Genomic DNA, 27,926 nt, shown 5'->3' on the forward strand with positions numbered 1-27,926 from the left:
ATGTCGGCCTTTTCATGTGTCAACCTTGTGCATGTTGACCGTCTGCTGTCGACCTAGACATTGTCTGTGAGCTGTACCTCACCCTCAAGAAGGAAAAAAAGCATAAAATAAATAAATCATGGTTGTCTTTAATGTTAATCACTGAGACTTGGGCACATATAGGTCCTGATTCTGGTTGAATCGGTAAGTGCGAAGATCGCAGCTTAACAAGTCCCAGAGTGCCAGAACCGTCGCCTCGCCAAAAAAATGGATTGCCACAAGTAGCAGGGGACAGTCCATGCAGGCTGACCACCGGTGAGTAAGAGACACCAAATGCCGGAGGTACTGGGCAGAGTAACCGGGTTGTGCTGCATTTACCGAGCAGCCACAACAGAAGGACGCACATCTGCACCCAAATATAGGCGAACACATAGAAGGGAACACTTCCAACCTTCCGCGGCAATGGACCCAGGGACCGGGTGCACCGCCTCCTATTCTGACCGTACCGAGCCCTCACAATAGGTACAGCACAGCATAGAATATTCGGATGGCATGCTGGAGAGACCACGAACCAACATGTCATTGCCCTACTGGAAGAAAAGTACTATATAAAGAACAGTTCATAAGCTGCCCATACACGCTGCGATCCCGGCGTGCATTGTGGGCTTAAATAGCATCCATCACATCGCATTGCATGCCTTGTGCATGCAATGTGATGCAATGTGATGAAAAGCAAGTACAAAAAGTATGTGCAGCACATACTTTTTGAACTGTGCTGTGAGGTGCCGCGGGAGTGCGCACCTCACAGCACACATCGCACCGCCGGGATCGGTGCGTGTATGGGCGGCATTAGTATTATTATAAATGAGACTGGGCACCCAGGAGGATGCACGTAGCAGTCAGATTCCCCTCTACCGGATACGCCGCAATCAACAATCATCATATATATTATTTCTAGAAGGTGATTTTTCCCTTTTTCTCCCTAACCAAAATCTATAAATGAGGTACTATTTTAAAGATGAAGTTCTCCACTTCTGCCGAATGGTTACTTTAGAATTGCACATTGTATTGTTTGTTCAAAAATCAAAGTAAAAAATTTAATTTGCATGTGAAAACAGGTTTCCCTGGGTATGGGTCATATGCATTATGTCGACACGTGGAATATAACGACATGACTAAGGTCGACAGGATCCGTATGTCGACACAAGCATTATTTTGACAATAGGAACTACATCAGATGACATCAGTTTTTTTCATGTTTTTTTTTCTCCCTCCATGCCTTATTGGATGGTAGGGTTTGAAATACCGCCTGTCGGCTCCTCAAAAAATGGGAAAAACTTATGTCAACCTTTTGACTTTCAACCTGTCCATTGTCGACCTAATGCTGGTGGCGACCGATTCTACCCTGTAAAGCCATCACTTAGAGATATTTATCTACATATTTACCATCGGGCAGAAGCTTAGCACGGAGATAATCTTGTGTTTACCTTTCAACTAGAGAGCAAGGAACATGTACAAAAGCTGTGATGTGGGTTTATCGAAACAATGCCTCATGTATAGTCAGCAGCGGTGGCTGACAAAGTGACAGCCTACAGACACACAAGTAATGCGCCAGCGACTGGCTGTCTGGAGGCAGCAGTATGCTTGTGTCTGTCACCATGGTTCTGTGTTGGGACAGGAGGGACAAACACTGCACGCAGACAGTCCGGTGCCAGCGGCTCACAGGTAAGCAGCACTTCAGTAGAGGACGTACAGCCTCAGGTTTTTGTGGCACGGATTTTGCCTGCGAAAACATTTGCAGACTGATTTTAGTTGTGCCCAATTCCAACCAAGCGAAGTTTTGCTGTGTGCAACATTTTACCCCTTTACATTTAATCCCTGCTTATTGGGTGGCAGCAAATAAAGGTCACCAGACCACCCAGCAGGTCACATATTGCAGGTCACCCAGCAGGTTCACAGGGATAAGGCCCCCATACACTAGCCGATTTTGGTCAGATTTCAGCCAGATCAGTTGGATCTGGCCGAAATCGGATCAAAATCGGCTAGTTTTGATGTCCCCTCAGATCCGATGCGCGGTCCCGTGCGCATCGGATCTGCGTCGGGTGGTCGGACCTGCTGCACGTCCGACCACCCGACTTGGGACCTAGTGGGGCGGCGAGGCGGTAGAGGGAGCAGGGGGGGCTGGGGACGCTGCAGGGGACACAGGCGGCATAGAGCCGGGCAGGGGGAGCCGGCGGGAGCTGTCAGTACGGAATAAAAAAAAAAAAGCCCATACAATGCATGGGCGGCCTGTGATTGGCTGAGTGCTCTCTCAGCCAGTCAGCAATTGGCTGAGAGAGCGCTCAGCCAATCACAGGCTTCCCATTCATTGTATAGGCTTTTTTTTTCTAGCACTGACAGCTCCCGCCGGCTCCCCCTGCCCAGCTCTATGCCGCTTGTGTCCCCCGCAGCGTCCCCAGCCCCCCCTGCTCCCTCTACCGCCTCGCCGCACAGACGTGTCCCCCGCAGTGTCCCCAGCCCCCCTGCTCCCACCTCTGTAGCACCCCCCCCCCCCTTCTCCCCGGGTTTTTTACATGTGATAAATCGATACGATTTATCACATGTAAAAAATGGCACATCAAGTGCAAATTTAATCAAGCTCCCCCGGGGAGCAGCCGGGGAAGCTCAGGGGGCCTATAGTTCACTAACTGTCCCATTTTCCAGAGCACAATGGTGGTGCATAGTAATAGTAAATGGCAGGGTCAAAAGATTGACATGAAAAAGGTTGACATGAGTTGTTTTTTTTTACAAAATTATGAGCCGACATGTGCCGGCAGGCGGTATTTCATACCCTACCATCCACTATGGCGTGGAAGGAGAATATAATATTGTGCCAAGTGCAGCGAGGCACCGTGCCCGAAGTGTAGCGAGTACACTTAGATGGTGTCCATACCGACAAAGAAACCCCCAAAAAACATGAAAAACTCATGTTGACCTTTTCCATGTCAACCTTTTGACCATGTTGACCTTTTAACCCTGTCTACCTTTTGACTGTCGACCAATAGTGGTCGACCATATGACTGTAGATCATATGACTGTATATTATCACCGTTGGGTCGACATGCAACTAGGTCGACAGGGTTCTAGGTCGACATGGTTGAATGTCGACAGGTGTTTAGGTCGACATAGCGTTAGGTCGATATGGGTTAGGTCGTAAGGTCCCCATGGGTTTTTTCAGTTTGAGCCGACATGTGCCGACAGACGGTATTTCATGCCCTAACATCCACTATGGTGTAGTGGGAAAATAAAATAGTGTGCCGATCGCAGCGAGGCACCTTGTCTGAAGCGAGGGGCTGCGGTTGACTTCCAACTGTGTCCATGTCAACTGTGTCGACATTCGGGTCGAAAAACAGTGAAAACCCTATGTCGACCTTGCGACCTAACGCTATGTCGACCTAAACCCATGTTGACCTAGAACCCTGTCGCATGTCGACCCAACGGTGTCGACCTAATGACTATTGACCTGTGTGATCGATAAAACGATCCACACCCGATCTGATACACCATCCGATCTGATATACCAGCGGTTCTCAAACTGTGGGTCCTGACCTGGTGGAGCCTACGACTAGGGATGGCCATCGATGTTTAGAAAACATCAATGGTTTATGGCCAATGTTGAATGGTTTTGACATTGATGGGGGAGAACCAGATGGAAAACCATTGATGTCAAGCTTACACAAATAGTTTAGTTTTGCTTTTTCCTGGGACACAGAGCATAGCTCCGCCCAGGACACCCGTGAAGCCCTGCCCCCATAGTCTGATTGGCCCACAGGCCAATCAAAGACAAAGGATGACCATGGATATGTAAAATAATCGATGGTCATCTATTTCATAGTTATGCACCATTGATGTCCAGGTGCATCTTTGACATCTATAGCAAAGGCAACAATGGCCATCCCTACCTATGACCAGCTCAAGAACTGCATGTGATCGCGACCTGTACCCACTGGAATGTGCTTTTTTGAGATCTGAGAAACGGCCTAACGGGGCCGTACATCGGTCAGCACTGCGGGCGGCGGGCAGGGTCTTGTCCACACACAAGGCGAATTTCGCAGCTTTGCGTGTGGGCCGGGGTTAGAGATGGGTCGTTCGCGAACGAAGCGGGTCTTTTGAACGGATCCCATAAAAGACTGAGGGCCGCATTTATCAAGCGATATTTGCGGTTAAGGATGTTTTCGGGGGTTCACCGCAAATATTTAGTATCCCCCAAATGTATTAAAGGGGGACCGCAGCAGGGATCTCCGATCCTCCCTGCAGCGCCGCCGGCCGCATCCCCCATAGGTTTTTATGGGGGATGCAAAGCTGCCCGATGTGTCAACATCGGGCAGCCCGGCATCGCACCCGTGGGCTATCGCCATTGTAATGTGGCGATAGCCCATTGTAGCCTATAGCTACACTTCGCACTGCCCGAGTAGGGCAGTGCGGTAAGAGGGGTCGGCGGGGGTCAGCGCATAACCGCGCATGCGCTGACCTCCCGGCTTCCGGGTTAGGGCTTCGCAGGGACGGGCTCCTACCGGAGCCCTGTCCCTGCGCCCTTAATATTGATAAATTGCACCGATATGATCGCATTTTACAATGCAATCCTGGGCGGTAATATTCCGCCCAGATCGCATTGTAAATGCGATCATGATAAATGGGCCCCTGAGTGAGCCGCCGATCCCAAAAAGGTGACCCGTCGTTCTTTTACTTTCAGTTTAGTTTTTCATTACAATGCATTTGCCTATGCTCAGCACTGCCACCTGTGGCAGCTGAGATGTACTGACTCTGGAGACTGAGTACAGTGCTGTGACAACTGTGAAACAAAGAATAACAAGGCTGGTGATTCTGCACCCAGCCATCGATCAGTTTTACTCCGTCATGTATGTTCTTATTTGTTCAGATCACTGTTTAAAAAAAAAAAAATGGCAAATAATGATTGTAAAACAAATTATGCTTCATTATCAAATTACCCCTTCTCAAAGTGAACCGGGTGCCGTGTTAAAGATCCGGATCTTTTAACTGTCTGATCTACTGGATCCCAGCTCTCGTTAGTGACCCGTTTTGCCAATTTCTAGCCGGGTTGGATCAGATTAAGATTCTATATATAGAGAGCGTTCCCGATGACGTCACGAAGGGGCGGGGCCCAGTACCAGGGGGGCCTCCCTCACCTCCGTGTCCCGTTTGAGATCGGCGGAGCGGGGTTTGGGAGCGCGCACGTCGCTGGTGGCGGCCGGGAGCGCGCCATGTAACAGGTGACTGTGTCCTGCTGCTGCCCGTCCCGCAGCCTGCTCTCCTGTGAGTGCGAGTACAGCTCGGGAGCACCACAAGCAGGTACCCGCCTCTCTGCCGCCCCCCTATCCTTCAGTGACCTCTCCCCTGTCTCACGCACTGAGTATATCTCATGTATGCATGCCTGCATGTGACCTATATACTGTTCTGTACCTGCACTGTGTATACAGCAGCTCCTGACTGCAGCACACACCGTGCATCTGCCCCGTGCCTCCTGCAGCGCTGCGTTACTAGCCCCTGGCTCCCATTAGCCCCCCAGGCCATCACCTAGGACTCCTGCATGTGACATATATCGCCTGCTGGCACCTTGCAGAACTTTTGTGTTTGTGTTACATTGTGTCCTGTCCTGCAGCTGTAAACTTTGTATCTTGTGTGTAAAATGTGTGCATACATGTCCATGTACCCATGTAGCGCCAGCATACTCTGTAGCGCTGCATAGTTGGTAATTGAAGCAAAATGAACATTAAGGGGGGTATTTATCAAAGCTTGGAGAGAGAGAGAGATAAAGTACCGGCCAATCAGCACCTTTCATGTTACAGGCTGCGTGAGACACATAACAAGAGCTGATTGGCCCCTGATTGTACCACTTTATCTCTGTCCATTTTGTCAGGTGTGCTGTAGCTCGAGCTTCTAGGTCGACACGTACAAAAGTTTGGCTTGTTAAAATGCCCACGAGAGTTTTTCACGCGTCTACATCTGAGCACGTGGACACCCAATTATGGTACCACTGCGCTCGGCATGCTTTGGGGCCAGGTGTCTCGCTGCACTTAGCACATTTTACGGTTCCTGGATGGACTCAACGTGGACGGTAAAGTACCGAAGTACAAAATATAAAAAAAAAATCCCCATAAAATGATGTTGACCATTTTGCGTTGTCGACATTTTGGTGTTAAGGGATTTTAAATATGCTTAACTATCCAGATTCCCTGATCACTGCCTGCCTAAAGGCGCATCAGGTAATTGAAACGGCGGATGTTGGGGGTAGAGAGGATCGCCAGCACAGGTGTATGGGACCCTTTAAATACATCGGGTCTGATTCAGACCTGTTTGCTATGCTGCGTACACTCGCAGCCTAGCGAACAGTTCAGCGCCACCCTGCCAAACGCATCCGCACATCCCCTCGCATGTGGCCGAAGGGGAGAGAAATGATTCCATGGTCGACAACTGTGAATAGTCGGCCTTAACTGACTTATGTTTCTGTGGCTCGTGGCCGAAGACAGTGCAACACTGACGTCAGCTGCTTGCCGTGCCATGCCTGTGTTCCCACGGTGTTCCCTTGTTGCGGCCCCCTTCCCTACCCTACCTGTGCAAAAGCCTCGGCGAGTGTGCGTATATTAGCTCAGCTAAAAGTGTTTGGAGCAAGGAGCTAACACTCAGAATAGTCAGTGTTTTATTGCAATTCTAGAAAACATGGCAGGCTCTTCTGTCTGGTATGTTGCAGGCGGCAGATCTGGTTTCTGGGAGGGTGCTTCATGCTAAAAATAATCCTTTAATTACATGGCACAATTACCTGAAGGAGGATGCAGACCGTTAGATAGATAGATAGATATAGACAAGGTGTTGCGGCTTGGCACTCCTGCTCACACAGGCAGATTCCCAGGTGCCCTCAGGTTCCAGTAAGTAGTGTAGGTGTATCAAGGTGTGATCCAGGTACAAACAAACAGCGGCACTCAATGGGTTTTCAAAAAGTCGTTTAGTGGTACTCCAACGTTTCGGGGACTAGCCCCTTTGTCAAGGTGTAAGAACCTAGTCCCCGAAACGTTGGAGTACCACTAAACGACTTTTTGAAAACCCATTGAGTGCCGCTGTTTGTTTGTACCTGGATCACACCTTGATACACCTACTAGATAGATAGATAGATCATGGAACAGAGACAGAAGTTCTCAGTGTTATGGCTGTTGATGTTCCTCTTGTTAGCTCTTCCCTCATACGAGGAAGGGCCATGAATTAAATATGGCAGAGCTGTGCCTGTCAACTCCTGAACGAATCAAGTAACTGTATAGGCAGCAACTTGGGTCTGTACTTACTTGGTGGGCATGTGGTATGCCGTGAATGAATACAGTAACAAGCTAGGTGGCACCTTGTACCTGGCGTGCATGTGGTGTGCTGTGAACGAATACAGTAACTATATAGGTGGCACCTTGTATCTGTGCGTACCTGGTGGGCATGTGTTGTGTTGTGAATGAATACAGTAACTCAGGGTTGCCTACTTTTGAAAAATAATTTCAGGGAGAAATATAAAATCCAAGGGGCGGGCCTTGCGTCGGTAGGGGCGGGCCTTGCATCGCTAGGGGCGGGCCTTGCATCGCTAGGGGTTCCAAAAGTATTTTGATAAGCATGTAGCCAGATTGCTAGTGGGGCTGGGAGACCAGGCAGAGGGGAGTCAGTGAAGGAGTAGTGGGGGCAGTGCTGGGAGAACAAGCAGAGGGGGAGGGCAAGGAATGAGTAGTGTAGTGGGGACAGTGCTGGGAGACCAGTCAGAGGGGAGTCATGGGGAGGGTAAGGACAGTCTAGTGCTGGGAGATCAGGCAGGGGCATGAGCTTGCTAGTAACTTTCAGTGCAGGTGGCAGCACAAAGAATCAGCCCACCGCCACCATTAACCCCCCCCCCCCTCCCACACAAACCCCTTTAATAATTTGTAAAAGCAATGTTCAAGGCTGTTCACCCTTTTCCTTGCACCACTGGAAGTTGCCCTCTGGCTGTCCCCTTCTACCTGTTATAGCTGCAGGGGTCCAAAAAGCACAGTAATCAGCCCGGCTGCATAGATCTGCCTCCTAGCAGCAAGGTGCAGAAGAAGTCAGCCCTAGTGACATCGTAGCGACCCCCCACCCTGCCCAGCCCTGAGAGGAGAGTCAGGGGAGAGAGGCCGAGGAGTGCAGTAGTCGCAGGTACAGTACCGGCAGAGGGCTTGTTGTGAGTACAGAGCGCGCGTGAGCGCGAAGAGCAGTGAATACACTTACCCCGCCGCCCCTTACACACGCTGTTCTTCTCTCCTCAGATGAAGATGTAGCATCATCGCATCGGCGGCGTCGGCATCTATGATCTAGCGCAGGCATGTCCAACGTTGGCCCTCCAGATGTTTTGAAACTACACATCCCAGCATGCTTTGCAATAGTTTTAGCATTCTCTAATAGCAAAACTGTGGCAAAGCATGCTGGGATGTGTAGTTTCACAACATCTGGAGGGCCAACGTTGGACATGCCTGATCTAGCGCATGCGCAGTTCATATCGCGCAAGCGAGGTGGCAGCTGCGGGGTTAAGGGGCCCTCTTCCGGGAGTCCGTGAGATGTCCCAGGATTCCGGGAGTCTCATGGACATTCCGGGAGAGTCGGCAACCCTGCAGTAACTAGATAGGCGCCACCTTGTGTCTGTACGTACCTGGCGGGCATGTGGTGTGCCGTGAGTGAATACAGTTACTAGATAGGTGCCACCTTGTGTCTGTGCGTACCTGGCGGGCATGTGGTGTGCCGTGAGCAAATACAGTAACTATGTAGACGACACCTTGGGTCTGTACGTACCTGGCGGGCATGTGGTGTGCCGTGAGCAAATACAGTAACTATGTAGGCGACACCTTGTGTCTGTGCGTACCTGGCGGGCATGTGGTGTGCCGTGAGCAAATACAGTAACTATGTAGACGGCACCTTGTGTCTGTGTGTACCTGGCGGGCATGTGGTGTGCCGTGAGCAAATACAGTAACTATGTAGACGGCACCTTGGGTCTGTGCGTACCTGGTGGGCATGTGGTGTGCCATGAGCAAATACAGTAACTAGATAGGCGACACCTGTGTACGTACCTGGCGGGCATGTGGTGTGCCGTGAATGAATACAGTAACTAGATAGGCACACCTTGTGTCTGTGTGGGCATGTAGTGTGCCGTGAATGAATACAGTAACCGGATAGGCAGCACCTTGGGTCTGTACGTACCTGGCGGGCATGTGGTGTGCCGTGAGCAAATACAGTAACTATGTAGGCGACACCTTGTGTCTGTGCGTACCTGGCGGGCATGTGGTGTGCCATGAGCAAATACAGTAACTATGTAGGCGACACCTTGTGTCTGTACGTACCTGGCGGGCATGTGGTGTGCCGTGAGCAAATACAGTAACTATGTAGACGGCACCTTGGGTCTGTGCGTACCTGGTGGGCATGTGGTGTGCCATGAGCAAATACAGTAACTAGATAGGCGACACCTGTGTACGTACCTGGCGGGCATGTGGTGTGCCGTGAATGAATACAGTAACTAGATAGTTGGCACCTTGTATCTGTGCGTACCTGGTGGGCATGTGGTGTGCCGTGAGCAAATACAGTAACTATGTAGACGGCACCTTGGGTCTGTACGTACCTGGTGGGCATGTGGTGTGCCATGAGCAAATACAGTAACTAGATAGGCGACACCTGTGTACGTACCTGGCGGGCATGTGGTGTGCCGTGAATGAATACAGTAACTAGATAGGCACACCTTGTGTCTGTGTGGGCATGTAGTGTGCCGTGAATGAATACAGTAACCGGATAGGCAGCACCTTGGGTCTGTACGTACCTGGCGGGCATGTGATGTGTCGTGAGCAAATACAGTAACTAGATAGGCGACACCTGTGTACGCACCTGGCGGGCATGTGGTGTGCCGTGAATGAATACAGTAACTAGATAGGTGGCACCTTGTATCTGTACGTACCTGGCGGGCATGTGGTGTGCCGTGAACGAATACAGTAACTATGTAGGCGACACCTTGTGTCTGTGCGTACCTGGCGGGCATGTGGTGTGCCGTGAGCAAATACAGTAACTATGTAGATGGCACCTTGGGTCTGTGCGTACCTGGTGGGCATGTGGTGTGCCATGAGCAAATACAGTAACTAGATAGGCGACACCTGTGTACGTACCTGGCGGGCATGTAGTGTGCCGTGAATGAATACAGTAACTAGATAGGTGGCACCTTGTATCTGTACGTACCTGGCGGGCATGTGGTGTGCCGTGAACGAATACAGTAACTATGTAGGCGACACCTTGTGTCTGTGTGGGCATGTAGTGTGCCGTGAGCAAATACAGTAACTATGTAGACGGCACCTTGGGTCTGTGCGTACCTGGTGGGCATGTGGTGTGCCATGAGCAAATACAGTAACTAGATAGGTGACACCTGTGTACGTACCTGGCGGGCATGTGGTGTGCCGTGAATGAATACAGTAACTAGATAGGCACACCTTGTGTCTGTGTGGGCATGTAGTGTGCCGTGAATGAATACAGTAACCGGATAGGCAGCACCTTGGGTCTGTACGTACCTGGCGGGCATGTGATGTGTCGTGAGCAAATACAGTAACTAGATAGGCGACACCTGTGTACGCACCTGGCGGGCATGTGGTGTGCCGTGAATGAATACAGTAACTAGATAGGCGGCACCTTGTGTCTGTACGTACCTGGCGGGCATGTGGTGTGCTGTGAACGAATACAGTAACTAGATAGGCGGCACCTTGTGTCTGTGCGTACCTGGTGGGCATGTGGTGTGCCAAGTCATACACTCGCAATTTGGGGTGATTTCACCCCAATTTTTTGCCCCGATCCACCATAACCGGGTGAAATCGGGCCCAAGTCGCATAGTGTATGTGGGCCTTTACAATGTAATGTATGACCTATGGCCGCCCGGTACCTTCCTGGTTGACAGGATCACATGCAACCCCTTTCCCTGCCGCCAGGAGGGGGGGGGGGCAGAGTCCGAGGTTTGACAGGCAGCAGGTCCGACCTCCGGCTTTGGTCCGATGCGCACGGGACCACGCATCGGACCCGTGGGGGATGTCAAACACATCCGTTTTGGCCCGATTTCTCGGGACCGGTTGATATCGGACTAGTGTATGGGCTCCTTAAGGTGTTATATAATGTAGGGTATGCGAAAGTAAAAAAAAATCGGTGAAACTTTGTAATGGTGCGTACACACGGTGAGATTTCACCTTCTATTCGATCTGGGTTGGTTACAGTGTTCACAATCGATGTGACTATGTAGTACAGATATGTGCTACTGTATATATAGTCCTGCCTGCCAAGACTATCTTTTAAATCAATTTACACTACACAGGAGCGCGCATCGGGATCAAATTTGCATCAATTTTAGAAAAACCATTGGTACTTGTGTGTTATCTGGGCTCCCGATTTTTTGATTGTATGCCTTAACTTAAGGCATACAATCAGATGCGATGGACCCGATTTTTACATTGGATCTAATGTTAAACGGTCCCTGAGACCCGATTTTACATTGGGTCCAATGTTAAATGCCCCCCAGACCCCATTTTCTATTGTATACCCACCCTGTTCATACCCCCATTATCCACGTCGGCGTGGAGTTGATTTTATATAGTGTGGCGAGCGGACGTGGATTACTTAACATGTATTCCGTGTCCCCTTGCGGTGCTCACCACACTTCGGGCTCGCTGCGCTCGCCACACTATATAAATTCAACTCCATGCCCACATGGATAGTGGGGGTATGAACAGGTTGGGTATACAATAAAAAATGGAGTCTGGGGGGCATTTAACATTGGACCCAATGTAAAAATCGGGTCCATCGCATGCGTTTTGGTTGCATGCGATGCGATCGACCCGATTTTTTCCGACCCGTTAAAAAAAAAAAAATGGCGCCCAGATATTACACAAGTACCAAACCATTTGATGACTGTTCGATTTTTCTATTCAAATTCGATTTTGCTTCTATAAGCAAAATTGAATAGAAAAATAATGGAAATCTCACTGTGTGTACCCTCATTGACTATATATAATCCATTGTGTATGCAGCTTAACCTCTTCAGTGGCAATCCCGAGAATTTTCCGGGCTGTGCCTCAGTGCCCAGTCTGGCAAGCCCGGAAAATTCTCGGGATTGCCACTGTTTGGAGTCGGGCAGCGCTGCTGAGTTCACTCTGATCTCAGGCAGCGTCGCGCTGCCCAGCTCCCTCCCCTCTGCGGCGTCGCCTCCTCCTCCCTCCTCCTCCCTCCTCCCCTCCGGGTTTTCAATAGAAGTCCCCAGCGCCGGCTTATGAAAAGCCGGCTGCCGGGGACAGCGATGCGGTGGGGGGGGGCGCAGGTCCGGGCAGCCGCTGATTGACAGTTCAGCGGCGCTGCCCGGACCCAGGGGGTAGTGGTGTTTTTTTTTAAAAGGGAGCGCTCCCCATAAAAAACTCGCCCAGTGGGGAGCGCTCCCAAAAAAAACCCCACCACTGAAGGGGTTAAGTAACAGAAGGTAAAACACGTCGGTCCTACTTGTGAGAAATGGTCAGGGTAGTATAGATGGGGACTTTGGGTATGGGGATACGGTCGGGAGGTTGACATACTGAAAGGTCAACATGGGTCTAGGTTAACATGGGACAAGGTCGTTAGGTCGACATGGGCAAGGTCGACAGTCAAAAGGTTGACATGGGGTATTTCACCATTTTTGAGCCAACATGTGCCGACAGGCGGTATTTCACGCAGTACCATCCACTAGGGCGGAATTGCCATCGATGGCCATCCCTACAATAGTCCCTGTCTGTCTGTTTAACCTGCATTTTAGCTATTTCTCCTTGGCTCAATCATTAAGTGTATTTATTTGTAATCACAGGAGGTAATCGTCTGTAAGTGATTGACCTTGTGACATACTGCAACCGATGTCTCGGTACTTTAATACTACTTTCAGACCGCAAATACCGTGTCGCACACGGGATTAGGACACGGGTCCCATCCCCAGAGCAACACGGCAATGCAGTCTGAAAGTTCCGACACGGCATATTGCCGAGTCGGTGACGTCACATGGGGCGGTGCTGGGCTGCGGCGCGTCATCGGGGGCTCGGGAGGAGGCAGTACTTGGAGCTGACAGTGCTGCCTCCTCCATACTGTGAACGGGACACGGGTCGCTCGACCCAGGCACCCGTTCACACCTCAGTTGACACGGGTCATAGCCGTGTTCAACCCTGGTCAATACCAGGGTTGAATAGCCGTGTTGCTCGACCCGTGGTGCCCTTTTCAGACCGCACCGTGACCCGTGTTTAGGCCCCGCGAACACGGCAATATGCCGTGTTCGGAGTGCGGTCTGAAAGCGGTAGAGTTGCATTTTTATAGCCCTTATAAACTGCAGTATGTTTTTATTTCCCCCCCACTGACTTTTGATGCTAAAATGTTATTTCAGTGATCAGAACGAGGTTTACAATTAAGCACTTAATTTGCGTTTGTGTGTAGTCTGCTGTATTAGTTGTTAGTTACTTTTATGAGTTGTTCTGATGTTGCTTTTTAAGTAACTTTATCCCAGGGCAAAATAAGTGAATTAAATCACAGTAGGTTTGGAGAAGTCATGTGAGGGGGACATGTGCACTCCAATTATAATTTGAGGACGTATCTGTACTAGTCATGCTATGTTAAGGATCTCTCTCTATAATCTATCACAAATTACAGTAGGACCGGACTTCTGACAAGCCGGAGAGAGAACGGCGATATAATCTCCTATGTAAAGTAATATTGATATAGGACCATAATACCCCCTTACACTGAGTTCATTAATGGTTTAAATGATCAATCAGTTCATGTGGGTTCAAGATTTTGGTGTAGGTGAATAGTTATTGTTTACTGTTTTATGAATCCTACTAGTTACCAGTCCATCACAATGACAGAACAACATAACGCAGCTGTGCCCTCCTGAACTGAGCAACACTTGGATTGCATGTCAGGCACCACCTAGTGGCTACTGGCTCACATAACGCTTGTATTCCCCTCAAAGAGGTGATGAGCAGCGTTAGCCTTTTTATTACATAGGATTTCCCAGAAGGGAAGTCCTGTATAAGTAGGCTTCGTTGTCGCAGGTTTCCAACCATTTACTCGGCAATACAATCCCCACCATGACCTGGGCATTTAAATTAATGTAGTAAAATTAGTATTTTAATCATTTTATTTCCAGTTAGTTTAATAACTTTAAGAGGATTACTGTGTATAATTTTAAGACCCGCACTGTACAATTTTAATATTGCGTCGCATCGCATGCCAGTACAATGGCATGCGATGCGATCAGACCCGATTTTTAATTGTACAGGCACCGATGGGTGATTACTATGTTAAATGCACCCCCATTGTAAACGCCACCCCCACTATCAACGGCAACCTGAAGCGCGTCGAGCGCAGTGAGCCCACGAGTGGCGGCGGTACGTGTCCTCCGACCTTTTCATACCCCCACTATCCACGTCGGCGTTGATTCTATATAGTGTGGCGAGCCACCGAGCCCGAAGCGTTGCGAGCGGACGCGGAATACATGTGAAGTAATCCACGTCCCCTCGCGGGGCACGCTTTGGGCTCGGTGGCTCGCTGCGCTCATCACACTATATAAAATCAACTCAACGCCGACGTGGATAGTGGGGGTATGAAAAGGTCGGAGGACGCGTACCACCGCCCCTCACGGGCTCGACACGCTTCGGGTTGCCATTGATGGTGGGGGTGGCGTTTACAATGGGGGTGCATTTAACATAGTAATCACCCATCAGGGTGCCTGTACAATTAAAAATCGGGTCTGATTGCATCTCATGTGATCGGGTCACATGCGATCGATACGATGGCATAAGATGAAAATCGTGGGGGCGCCGTGCTAGGAAACAAGTACCTGTATTTCTTTATACTAAAAAAACCATTGCTTTGGGCGGCGCTGGCAATTTTAGTGGATATTTTGAGGATCTCTTACAGCAATGTTGTCACTCAAAGGGTTCATGCTAAATTATTCAGGGTATGCATTATGTTAGTGCTACCTCCTAATGTGACCGGACTGATTCCTGTAAACTGGGCACCTGGTACATTTTACTGTGTTTGTATGCTGTGTATTTTGTGCATTCTACATTGTGAGTTTGTCTCTTACATTTGCAGAGTATGCCGCAGAAAAGCCTCCTCGCCAGTGACCTATAAATCCCCCCCCCCCCCCCAGGATACAACATTAGAATGTCTGATCCCAGCTTCTTTTCCGACACCGAACCATTCCAAGTGCACCGGACCCTAAACACATGAAGTTGCGGCATTTGTTTGGGACTGCGGACTGCGCCATGTTCCTGGCACGGATAGAGAAGCCGTATTTTCTCATTAGTTTGGTGTTCTCTCAGTTACTGTTTCTGTTTTTTCTGTATCGCCGGGGAACCTATAACGGGTTCTTTGGCTTGTACGGATATAATCCCACGTGGGACTACTCGAAGACGCAGGATGTGTACACCAACCTGAGCTATTTCACTCCAGACCCAGAGGCTACAAAGACTCAGTACTGCTCCATGAGGTCTCCAATACTTGGTATGTACTGTATGTTGCACTGTGCGTGGGGAGGAGGGGATTTAAGTTCTGTAAATTTGATGCATGGAACAAGGGGCAACTTGATCATCTTTCTTGGTGTAAAGTGTGGGAAATGCTCTCTGTCCTAGTGTAACATGTATAATTGTTGTCCTAGCACAGTGTGACCTGTATTTCAGTGCTTATTTACAGATCAGACCTGTGCCAGAAGCACCACAGCAGAGAGCGCCACCCTAGGTAGAAAAGGGGAACTGTAGCGGTTTTAAAAGATGCAGGGTGCTATAATGAACTCTATATATCAGTATGGTTTTTCGGAAAGTTAGCAGAGATGTCTATAATGCATCTTTAATAAACGATTTTAACCTAATTTGCCACCAACGTACATATAAAAATATATATATATAATTTACACGTGAATAGCGTTCTAAACACTAAATGTATCACTTCTATCTCGCTCCCTCAGCTCTGCACAAGATCTGTGTCTGTTTTCTGAACGGATCACTAGCCCCCATTCACTATTACAGGACTTTCATTGGGCTGCTCCCACCCTATGGAATGCCCTTCCACGCACAATAAGAGTCTCCACTAGCCTCCAAACTTTCAAGTGTTCCCTGAAAACTCACCTCTTCAGGCAAGCCTATCATATTTAAGTTCTCTGAGGCACTTATGTATTATATAGCTTCCCTTCTGGACTTGCACCTTGGTGGGACTGCTATGCTATTACTGGTGCCTGTCCTTGTGTTTCCCTCCTATGTCCCTATAGATTGTAAGCTTGCAGCAGGGCCCTCCTACCTCCAAGTCTGTCTGTTACCAAGTTTATTCTTTCAGTGTTATCAGTTGTAAAGCACAACGGAATCTGCTGCGCTATATAAGACACTGTAACGGAATCTGCTGCGCTATATAAGACACTGTAACAGAATCTGCTACGCTATATAAGACACTGTAACAGAATCTGCTGTACTATATAAGACACTGTAACGGAATCTGCTGCGCTGTATAAGACACTGTAACGGAATCTGCTGCGCTATATAAGACACTGTAACAGAATCTGCTGTGCTATATAAGACACTGTAACGGAATCTGCTGCGCTATATAAGACACTGTAACGGAATCTGCTGCGCTATATAAGACACTGTAATGGAATCTGCTGCGCTATATAAGACGCTGTAACGGAATCTGCTGCGCTATATAGGACACTAACGGAATCTGCTGCGCTATATAAGACACTGTAACGGAATCTGCTGCGCTATATAAGACACTGTAACGGAATCTGCTGCGCTATATAAGACACTGTAACGGAATCTGCTGCGCTATATAAGACACTGTTACGGAATCTGCTGCGCTATATAAGACACTGTTACGGAATCTGCTGCGCTATATAAGACACTGTAACGGAATCTGCTGCGCTATATAAGACGCTGTAACGGAATCTGCTGCGCTATATAAGACACTGTAACGGAATCTGCTGCGCTATATAAGACGCTGTAACGGAATCTGCTGCGCTATATAAGACACTGTGACGGAATCTGCTGCGCTATATAAGACACTGTAACAGAATCTGCTGCGCTATATAAGACACTGTGACGGAATCTGCTGCGCTATATAAGACACTGTAATGGAATCTGCTGCACTATATAAGACACTGTAACGGAATCTGCTGCGCTATATAAGACACTGTAACAGAATCTGCTGCGCTATATAAGACGCTGTAACAGAATCTGCTGCGCTATATAAGACACTGTGACGGAATCTGCTGCGCTATATAAGACACTGTAATGGAATCTGCTGCACTATATAAGACACTGTAACGGAATCTGCTGCGCTATATAAGACACTGTAACAGAATCTGCTGCGCTATATAAGACACTGTAACGGAATCTGCTGCGCTATATAAGACACTGTGATGGAATCTGCTGCGCTATATAAGACACTGTAATGGAATCTGCTGCACTATATAAGACACTGTAACGGAATCTGCTGCGCTATATAAGACACTGTAACAGAATCTGCTGCGCTATATAAGACACTGTAACGGAATCTGCTGCGCTATATAAGACACTGTGATGGAATCTGCTGCGCTATATAAGACACTGTGATGGAATCTGCTGCGCTATATAAGACACTGTAACGGAATCTGCTGCGCTATAAGACACTGTAAATAATTATACAGGTATTTTATAGCTGGAAAGTGAGTTCATGGCTGCTTTGATGTTTAGTTAATGGGTATTGGAACGGTTTGGTAGCTCAGCCATAAGTAAATACAGTAGACTGGAACGAGTATAATCCTGGGCACGCTGTAACATATTGTGTAAGGGGCTATGACACTTCCCCCCTCGCTACATCTGGAATCTGCAGAGCGTCCGGATGAAAGGTCAGACCTGACGATCTCTCCTGCTCCGAGATGGAAGATGTTGTGGTCTGAAAGGTCAAAGTGAAGATGGAGTGGTCCGGAGAGACTTGTCCTTCGCCCCCGCTTGTAACTGATCAGGATACAAGGATATTTTGGTTTGTGTTTTTGCACATGAACATGTCAGACTGCAAAAGGGCAAAGGTGTGGTCAGTTGCGCAATGCGGTCGATTCTATTCAGCACCCTGTGACTAGACGAGCGCTATTCTACTCAGAACACTGCTTAGTCGGTACTCGCTTGTGTTTATTTGTGAGAACCGGCATTTTTGAAGTTAAGTTCAGTGCAGCAGCAGAAAGGGACTGAACCCTAAAGTTGCACCATTTATCCTTAACCTAGAAGACGGCGACACCTGTAAATAATTTGACATGTGTTCCGGCCACTTTTCATGTATTGGATCTGGATCTCCCTTCGCGGTTTGCCAAAACCAACCTTTCGTGTTTTGGATCTGTTTTTATTTCTTTTTTTTTTTTTTACATAAAAACCGCTAAAATCACTCAGTTTTTTTTTTCCCTCTTTAGTATTATTAACCTCAATAACAATCTGCACTCATTTGCATTCGAATCTGAACATCTACACTAAGCTAAGCGACACAAGCGGCTGGCACATCTAGCAGTGGCAGACAGGATGGCAGTTTTAAAAACGAGTCCCCAAAGACAAAGAGCACGTAACACAAAGAAAAAGTTTAATAAGCCTATCATTTCATTTTCAAAAATGGCCAAGTTCTCTGAATCATGCAACCTTCATTTTTGAGGACTCCTCACATTGGCCCTTATTCTGGTTGGTGCGGTAATATCCGCGTGCGTTCGTGCCGCCGATGTTTTGTGTCTGCGCATGTGCGAGCGGGACGCACGGCCACATTCCGCATGAAATGTGTACACTACGAACAGGGGGTGGAGAGGGGTGTGAAGGGCTGTTTGGGCTCATTACCATATGTTTACACCCCGCGTTTCATGGGCGTTATGGTAATGCGGCCATGACGCACGTGTAGGGGGCGGACATATGACATTGCCGGATGTCAGCTGCCCGCCCAGATCCCTGCTTTTGCACGGAGAAATGCCCGTGTGGTCTGAGGTTGTGGGAGCTGCCTGGCCACTCGGTCCTGCATTCGACCATCGAATGATGAGGGAGGTTCCCTGAGATGGAGGAGGTGTACTCATGAGAAATACACGTGCGGTCCGTTCGGACAGCTTCTTACCGCGTTCGGACGGAGTTGGCGATCCGTATGGAAGGCGGGGTTTAGGACGCACGGTGCTGGCCGCTTATTCGGATCCGGCCGCACCGATCAGAATAAGGGCCATTCTGAGAAGCGGCAAGAGGAAGGTGATTATTGAAAATTCTATAACCTCCATGCACACATTGGACAGCCCCCACTGTCCCTTTTGTCTTGCTCTAGAACTGATAACTGAACATTTGGTACATGTTTTACAGACTACTTCTGCCAAACGCCTATCAGCCGGCCACAATGTATCGCCAGCCGTCACCCTCGTAGAAATCTGAGCAGTGAACCAGTTCACCAAACAGCAGAATGTGTTACCCTCCTTTACAATGATTCAATGCCTTATTTTCTTTGTGTTTAATTCAAATATAAAGAAGTTCCCATGAGACTATTTGGTCATTTCTTGACAATTTCCCCAGAAAGATGTAAAGGATGACTTGGCGATGGGTAGTATTGTCACCCCATATACAGTTAGGACGCCAGGTGCCTGGTGCACTACAGTTTCCATAGGAATTTACTCTGCGAGAACAGAGAATCCGAGCCAAAACCTACTCTGGGACACCAGCGATTCCCACAGCTAATTATCTTGATCGTAACTGGGGGAAGTGTGAGGCAATTAGGATGAGAAAATAGGCGATATTCCGTTTTCAGAATCCGCAAAGAATAGATTAATTTAAATCTGATTTAAATAATGTAGGTCTGTGGATGAGCTCCTTAGAGGCTCGTCCCGGGTGTGTGGGTAACTCTTACCCCGCCGTGCGGAAAATGCATCTGCTTTTCTCTCGCCTGGAATGGGGCCCATCCTCTGATGCGACAACCCGTTCGTTATATTTTAATTGCAAATTGGATTCTTTTCTTGTAGTAAATAAACTGCAACTGAAATGGGCTTGGATAATGCAGTCGGCACTGACAAAAGGGTCTACATGAGATTTTTCTTTGTGTGTCAATGTAGACACCTGAGCGCGTGGAACAACAAATAGTGGGGCAGATGTATTAAGCCTGGAGAAGAGATAAACTGGAGATAAAGTGGAGATAACTTGGAAGAGTTAACGCACCAGCCAATCAGCTGTGTTTGAAATATGACAGTTGGGATCTGATTGGCTGGTGCGTTATCTCCTCCCACTTTATCTCCAGTTTATCTCTTCACCAGGCTTAATACATCTGCCCCATTGTACCGCGTAACATCGTGAGGCACCCCATGCTACCGGCCGGGTACTTTATCCCAATAAAGTCCATATGAATGGTAAAATATGAAAAACTAAAAAAAAGGAAAAATTGTGAAAAACTCACGTTGATCTTTTTATGTGTCAAATTATTGGCTGTTGACCTGTCATCCGGATCCTGATGATGTGTAGGCCATGCTGAATTGTATCCTATTACGCTATGTTTAGTAGTGAGTACGAGTTTTGTGTTAGAGGCATCTGATTGTTGTATTATTTATTAGTAATATGTATTGCGCTACCTAGAACCCCATAAAATGACGGCGCTTGCAGTGTGAGCTTAGAGAATTTTTCACTTTGAGCTGTGACTGTTTTTTCTTTCACTTTGAGCTGTGATCGTTTTTAGCCCATAAACTCTCCACCCCATCCCAGTCCCTATCCGCTTCTACCTCAAGCCTATGGGCAGTATTAAATGATGGGGGCGAGCTGTGACGGCGAGCAGGGTCAGTATTCAACTGACCCCACTGCATACACCATTTCTCCCTTGCTTTGTTTTTGGATCGAGGGGGAAACGGTGTATGCGGCCGCTAAAATAGCGAGACTTGCGGCTGAATGCAGTGGGCTGTTTGGGGGAATACATACTATCCTCTGACAGCGAGGATTCCCCCAGAACATTGTGTAGGGTGAGCGGTCGGTGCGGCGGTTAAACAGCGAGGATCGATTGTTTTCGGTGGTCCCCACCGTTTATCTCCCTCGCCGGCCGCATTGAATACACACCTCTGTCTTCACAGCTCCTTCTCTCTATATCCAGCTAGTTTGAAACAGATCAGTGTCCGTGCAAAAATTGCTTTCATTCTCTGTTATGACCTCTTTTAGCACACAAAGGAGTAATTTGGTGTGTCGAGTGGCCTCTGGCGGTGCTCATAAAGGTGAGGAGTAGTTAGACTTGTGCGTTCTGGAATGCCTTCCTCATCCTCTGATTGTTGTGTTGTATATTAGGGGCCTTTGTCTATCCTGTTATTGCACACAGCTGTCCTGTTGGTATTATACATTACATTGTATGTGTGTCATTTTCCTGCACTTCTCTTTCAGTTGGTCCCATAACTGTAACTTTCACCAAACCCCCAAGTCTGAAGAAGATCCAACTGAAGAACAGACATGTGAAACCAGGGGGTTACTTCAGTCCCAAGCACTGCTTTGGGCGATACAGAACCGCCGTGATTATACCGCACCGGAACAGAGAACCTCACCTTCGAACCCTATTGTACTACCTTCACCCGTTCCTGCAGCGCCAACAGCTACATTACGCAATTTTCGTCATCCATCAGGTAACATTCATTGTTTATTGAGTGGCTCTCAACCTCGGTCCTCAAGTAACCCCCAAAAGTGCACGTTTTCCAGGTCACCCGGCAGGTGCACTCATTACTCACTGACACATTTGAGAAGATCCACAGGTGGAGCTAATTTAATTTGTGATTCTGTGTGGAGACCTGGAAAATGTGCACTGTTGGGGGTCCTTGAGGACCGACGTTGAGAACCACTGGTTTATATGAGGTGGTCCTTGTTAAACGAAGCGCCTGTCTGCTTCATAGAGAGTCTTCGTATAACTCCCGGCTGGACTTTTACCCAGCTTGCACCCTTTGAGTGTCATGTGAGGTGTGAAAATTGCCAAGCAAACCTTTTTAGTAATCATCATGACCTGTAACGTTACCTTCATATAGGAAATATAATATTTTGTGTTAATTAAATGTTTTGAATTTATATAACAAATATGAGCACTCAAATAGTTAAAGCAGGCATGGCCAGCTGTTGTGAAACTACACATCCCAGCATGCCTTACCGTAGTTTTAGCATTCCCTAGTAGCAAAACTGTGGCAAGGCATGATGGGACTTGTAGTTTCACAACAGCTGGAGGGCCATAGATTGGCCATGCCTGGGTTAAGGCATTAATTCTTAATCTACCTACACTTGTTAAGAATAAACATATCAAAGGCTTGTACCTAGAAGCTTAATATCAGTTCATATCTTGGTACATAGACGTGTTTAATTTCACGTTCGTTGTCCGTTATTAATTAAATCGCATCTGTCATCCAAATTAGTTGAAAACCCTCGTTCTGTTGAGTGCGTCACCTGAATACTTGTCTCGGGCGCACTTGGTTTTCCAGCCGGCTAGATCAATTAGAACAAGTGCTTTTGGGAGTATGTTAATTCAGGCTGGTGATGACAGCGTATATGTGTTCCATTATCTACAAGAGGGGAAATATAGGATTTTATTCTAATTAATTTTATCATGAGTTCTATAATTGGACGCAAAGTCCCGGTACAAAAAGTAACTTTATGACGCGTGATTTGTTCTCCATATATTAGATAAGCCTGAGAACTTTAAAATAATTAGGAGAAAGCGCTCATTGGTAAAGAGGCTCCGTATTGGTGCTATTATTAGCACACTGCGTATGAAGCTTTAGTCCGACATTTGTTATTAGTGTGCGATAGAGGCTGCAATATTAACGAGAAGTTGCCTTTAATAAAACACAGCGGATGGGAACATTTGAAACGAATGTCAGAACGAACGTTTATGAAAAACTCTTCGATCATCAGATACGTTGGCGATCAATCAAATATAATTGAATATATTATTAGTTTCTTTTGTAGCGTTTTTTGGGGGGAATACAAAGAAGAGATTCCTAGAGTACCTTTTTCTTAAACATAATTATACGGAAGGAATGGGTGATTTGGGTGCATAAAATAGTTTGAATACCACAATATTGCCAGGTTCCTCTATCCAAAGTCGGCTTATTGCATCAGAGCTGTAATTCAGCAAAAATGGGGGACTGGTCTGTGACTTTCCAAAACTCAATATTCAAGGCGGGCAGCCCTGTACCAGCGGTTTTAAATTGCTAAGCGAATATAATCGCAGACTGAGAAATATACACAACCACTAAAATAATTGTTTCCATGGCTGCAATTTATACAGTACGGGTCACTGAGCCAATAAAAAAAACTCATTACATAAACAGCGCGTCCAGGCGGCAGGATTATCGCGCGGTAGACCCCTCGTAACCAAACATAGAGGATGTTCTTGCAGAATGCAGGGGACCACACTTGGTAAGGGGAACGTAGATTTTCGGTAATTACGTGTGAAAGCTTTAATAAGACCTCGCAGTGTAAGTGACATTCACAGCTGACTCTACTGTTGTGTGTACATCAACTTAGGAGCCTAATGTTTAATCCAGAACCCTGCACTATTCAAAATCCGTGCAGTTACTCTTTCCTGCCTGGGGTGTCGCTGTCTGCTGTGGTGTTTCTGGCACAGCCTGGTCTGTATCTCCATAAAGACCAGACTGTACTAGAAGCATTAAAGTAGAAAAGGACACCCCAGGCAAGAAAGGGGAACTGCACTCATTTTGATAGTTGCAGGGTGCTAGAATGAACACCAGGTGCCTAGATTTTTAGTGTGCACACAATGCACTGAAATGGGGTCATAACTGCAGTGTTCTTTAGGCTGTTGGTGCTCTATATTGCAAAGTTGTACTAGTGATCAATAAAGCACCAAACAGTGTCAGCCGTGTATCCACACGCAGCCAGTCATAATCAGTGTTTATATTTTTTACTTATTTCGACTTAAAGACCTCAAAGCACTTTTATACTTTCAATTACTGTAGCTGCTGTAATCTGAAACTGCTCTGGGTCACCCGGACCCTAGTACAAAAAGCTGACACGGGGCAGATGCGCTCAGTGGCTACTCTCAGTAAATGGTAACACACTGAGGTTAGTCTTAGTAGGCAGAGATCAGTCCTACACCTGAGGCTGCTGTTGTTGAATGCAAAGTTCCTCCCTTCCCTCCTCATTCATCAATTCAAAGGGGAAGTGCAGATAAGAATCTGACATTCTATTTATGTTGCAGTATTTAGAGAGAGCGTTTTTTTTTTTTTTTTTTACCTTTAGAACAATATGTCGGAAAGGGAAACTATGTCAAAGTTAAGCTAGAAAGGGGAAATTCAGTGTACATTCGGTTGTAAGACTAGGCTGAATTTGGTTAGCTGCTTTGAATTATCAGGGAATTTGTTTAACCTGCTCAGAGGCAAGGGAAACAAAATCCATAACCAGCACTGTTTTTTTTTTTTGCCTGTGGGGGTGTGTGCACAATAGAGGGTAACATTTATGGCAAAAAGGGGCTTTAATTAAACTGCCCATAAAAAAAAGGGTCAGACGCTGGGTACACATTAGCCAGTAATCGTAAATGATCTGCAAGATAACGATATTGTTAACGATATTTTGTGCCTATCGGCTAATCTATAAGCATTCTATCATTAAAAGTGTGTGTTCCCGCAGGTCATTAACAACCCCCTCTGTCGTCTGTAAATGCAGTCAAATCCTGACTATGGGGCTTATTGGGACCTGATTGCTGTTGTGCACATTTGCGTACTCATACGCGACACCAAACGCAATTTTTTTAAGTTTCAAGCTGGCCGCTGTTTGATGGGAGTCGCCTATTGGGGGGTGGTATCCGGACGTTATCTGAGTGTGTCAGGGAAAATGAGGGCGTGCCCAGGTGTTTTCAGGGAGGGCGCGTGACGTCCGTTCCGGCAGCGATCAGCCTGATTCTATCGCACCGGCTGAGGTCGGTTCTGGGTCACGCACAGACTGTGCACACTGTAAGTAGTCATTGTATGGCAAAAAAATCACGTAGACCTATTTCATGTGACGAGCTTTTGGCCATGTCGACTTAAGGTATGTCTACCTTTTTCATGTGTCGACCAATATCGTTCAGTATGTATGCATAATATTATTTTTTCAGGAGTACCAGGAAAATCGCGTCGAATGGTCCCTTTAAAAAAATGCATCCAATCATTCAATTTATTGGCCAGATGTGGTCGAAATCGAATGATTGCATGCAATATCTCACAAGTGTGTGGGCAGCATAAGTCTGAGGTTTTTCATCTTTGGCAAATTTTACCACAATTAAGTAAATTTCCCTAAAGTGTTCTGTTTGTGATGAAATAAAGTAGCAGTTGACCAATTGAAGAAGCTAGCCGGGGTTAGATTTGGTCCAGAATGGCTGATTTATACTGTTTTGGTGGATAAGAAGTAACCAGCCAGGGCTAATCTGCGGTACGTTCAGGTGTGTCCGTGTTCTGAAGGCGTATCTAGCCAGTATTATTTAGATTCTGAGTCAGGGACCGTTTTCTATTAAGACACGGCTGCCAAGCCTTGCAGAATTTGTCACACAATAGCGGTTTAAGTTCACTCCTCCTGGGTCACGCTGCTCAGGTGAGCGCAGGTATTTTTACACAAGGGGCCTTATTCAGGTCGGTTCGCAGCTAGCCTGCTTTCGATCAGTTACCGATGTTTTGTTAGTGTGCATAAGCAGGGTGCGTGCACCCACGGCAAACATTCGGTTCGCGGGGGGCACGTACCCAACACGGCAGGCGGAGAGGGGCAGGGAGTCCCGGGCAGCCCCATTAGCATATGAGAGGGCCCAGCTTTTCATAGGTGTGCATCACGGGATGTAACCTGCCCGCCCATTTCCTCCCCAGCATGCACTCATGTAAAGTTGTTGGGGGGCCTCCTACCCGCCCTTATGTTGGATATTAAATATGACACGCTTACTTGTTTTTGCATCTACAAAACAATATACCAGTGGGCTTAAGGCAGGGCAGCTGACATCATCCTTCGTATGCTCATCAGTGTGTACACAATCCTTACACAATAGCAATTAATACATGCTGGAATCTGGCATTACATTCTCTGTACTTTTATTTTACTTTTTTTTTTTTTTTTTTGCTGAATCTTCCCTGTGGAATTTCCAGTTAATTTTGATGAATAGCATCTTTATTTACATTTTGAAGACCTAGTCTCCTACGCCGATCTCTGACCAGGTTCTTAACTGTGATAAAAACATACTGGAGGGTGGGGGCAGCTCAAGTACTGCAGAGCGAGTTTGTACAAGAGCCTCCAAACTGCCTTTTTTTCCCCTTTCTATTACTCAAAGGCACTGTGTGACATGCCTATTTGTAGGCTGTAATTTAAATAATCCTTCACCGTTGTTTGGATGTTGATTGTATCATATGGTGTGACAATACAGAGGTCACTCATTTTGGGCAAATCTTTTAGACCAGAGCAGATGTAAAAATGTATTGACTCCTCTGCACCACAACAGGGTCTCTTAGGTAAGCTAAGGTGTTTTTTTTTCCTACTGGAGAAACTGAAAGAGAATACCTAATGTACCACTTGAGCTGACAACTTGCATCTTTAAAGATGTTGGGAGCAGTCCAATCCCTTGTACAGGTACACATCTGTTTGCAAGAACCCGCACAGAGGGGAGAAATCATTTGAATGATCTCTCCTCCTCTGCCAAGAGTCACTCTGCAGCTGCTTCAGACCTGCTTCTGGATAGGGGAGGAGCCACCTGCTGCAAGAAGGTCTAAATTGGCACCAGTATTTTATGATCATATTTCAAGATATAGACAACCTTTTGACCCTGGAAAGTCCAAGATACTTATTGGAATCTCTTTAATCTCATCCTCCAATTTCACAAGCTGATTTTCCAGAAGTCTTGTCTGGGGAATTACCAGACTGAAGATAGCAGCTTCTGAACTCTCTTCATAGGTGGCTGCTTCAAAGAGTTGGAGAAGGGGGGTTTTTGGGAACCGCACAAGGTCCTACTCACCAAGTGTGAATTGCGTCAAAGGAGACCCCTTTCACCACTCTGGTGGGGTTCGGCCTGAGTTGTAATAAAATAATTCGAAACTAATCTCCACAGCCAACACCTCATCAACGTTAAGGTACAGGGCAATCTTTATCCAAAATACTGGCCTGAATTTCTTCCCACTGCATAGAGAATTAGTTTCCTAAATTGAGCCTACATAGTGTAATGAAAGCGCTATTAAGTTACATTTATCCCGGGGCGCACTGGCTGCCCAGAGCTCTTTTTTCCACGGAGATGGTAGAAACTGACAATAATGACAACCAGCCTATTAAAACGCCCCATACCTACAGGGGAGTGTTCTGCGACGCAGGACTTCCCCGCACGGAGATAGTAGCACTCCGTATCAATGACGCTGACGTCAACAGTGATGATCAGCCAATCACAGCCACACACCTCACGGGGCAATCCTCCCCAAGGGGTTACTTGAGGAGATCCCACCTTCCTTACGGCACTTGATGTGAATAAGCCGTAGGAAGGCGAAACGCGCGTCATCTCCTGCACTGCCCGTCGGCGTGACAGTGCCACTTAGACTGCAGAGCAACTACAGCCGCAAGCCAGCCGCACACTCTGGGGACCCTGCTAACGGAAGGAGCAACACCCTATTGGAGAATGCACAGAGACGGGACTTGGAACCCCCTCACTCTCTCCCTGCACACCGGGCATCCTCCTCCTCCATACAGGTATCCCACAAACTTCCCAAATAGCTGATTTACATAGTCTGCCATGCTCTGTTGTGTAAACAACATGGCAGCATTTATCTAACAGCAAGAGTAGGAACGGGGTTCCCTTTACTTATTCTACCCACATTAAGAACCAGTGCCTGTCCTCTCTCATTACTCAAGTCTGCTGCAGGAGCAAGACTTATTTAAAAGCAGAAGGTGGCACTGTTTCCA

At 47.3% G+C, this 27,926-nt stretch overlaps 1 protein-coding gene and 1 long non-coding RNA gene across 4 annotated transcripts in view; one reads left to right on the forward strand and one right to left on the reverse strand.

The window, feature by feature from the left end:
• Positions 1 to 5,199, reverse strand: part of LOC146059393 (uncharacterized) — a 34,151-nt gene extending 28,952 nt beyond the window's left edge. The window contains exon 1 of the long non-coding RNA XR_014470227.1: positions 4,968 to 5,199. This is a non-coding gene — a long non-coding RNA (uncharacterized LOC146059393). The remainder of the gene's footprint in view (positions 1 to 4,967) is intronic.
• The window catches only part of LOC146059389 (beta-1,4-galactosyltransferase 3-like), a 51,632-nt gene that overhangs the window by 2,687 nt on the left and 21,019 nt on the right, over positions 1 to 27,926 (forward strand). The window contains exons 1-3 of one of the 3 annotated variants that reach the window (XM_083171573.1): positions 1,595 to 1,704; positions 15,133 to 15,543; positions 21,417 to 21,652. In XM_083171573.1, coding sequence (XP_083027699.1) covers positions 15,267 to 15,543; positions 21,417 to 21,652 — 513 coding nt within the window. In that variant the 5' untranslated portion in view covers positions 1,595 to 1,704; positions 15,133 to 15,266. Of the gene's footprint in view, positions 1 to 1,594; positions 1,705 to 5,152; positions 5,329 to 15,132; positions 15,544 to 21,416; positions 21,653 to 27,926 lie in introns of those variants that run through there. The other 2 variants (XM_083171571.1, XM_083171572.1) reach the window with 2 other exon arrangements.

The sequence above is a fragment of the Crinia signifera genome, chromosome 2 (assembly GCF_055691185.1).
Source record: "Crinia signifera chromosome 2, ASM5569118v1, whole genome shotgun sequence".
Classification (NCBI taxonomy): domain Eukaryota; kingdom Metazoa; phylum Chordata; class Amphibia; order Anura; family Myobatrachidae; genus Crinia; species Crinia signifera.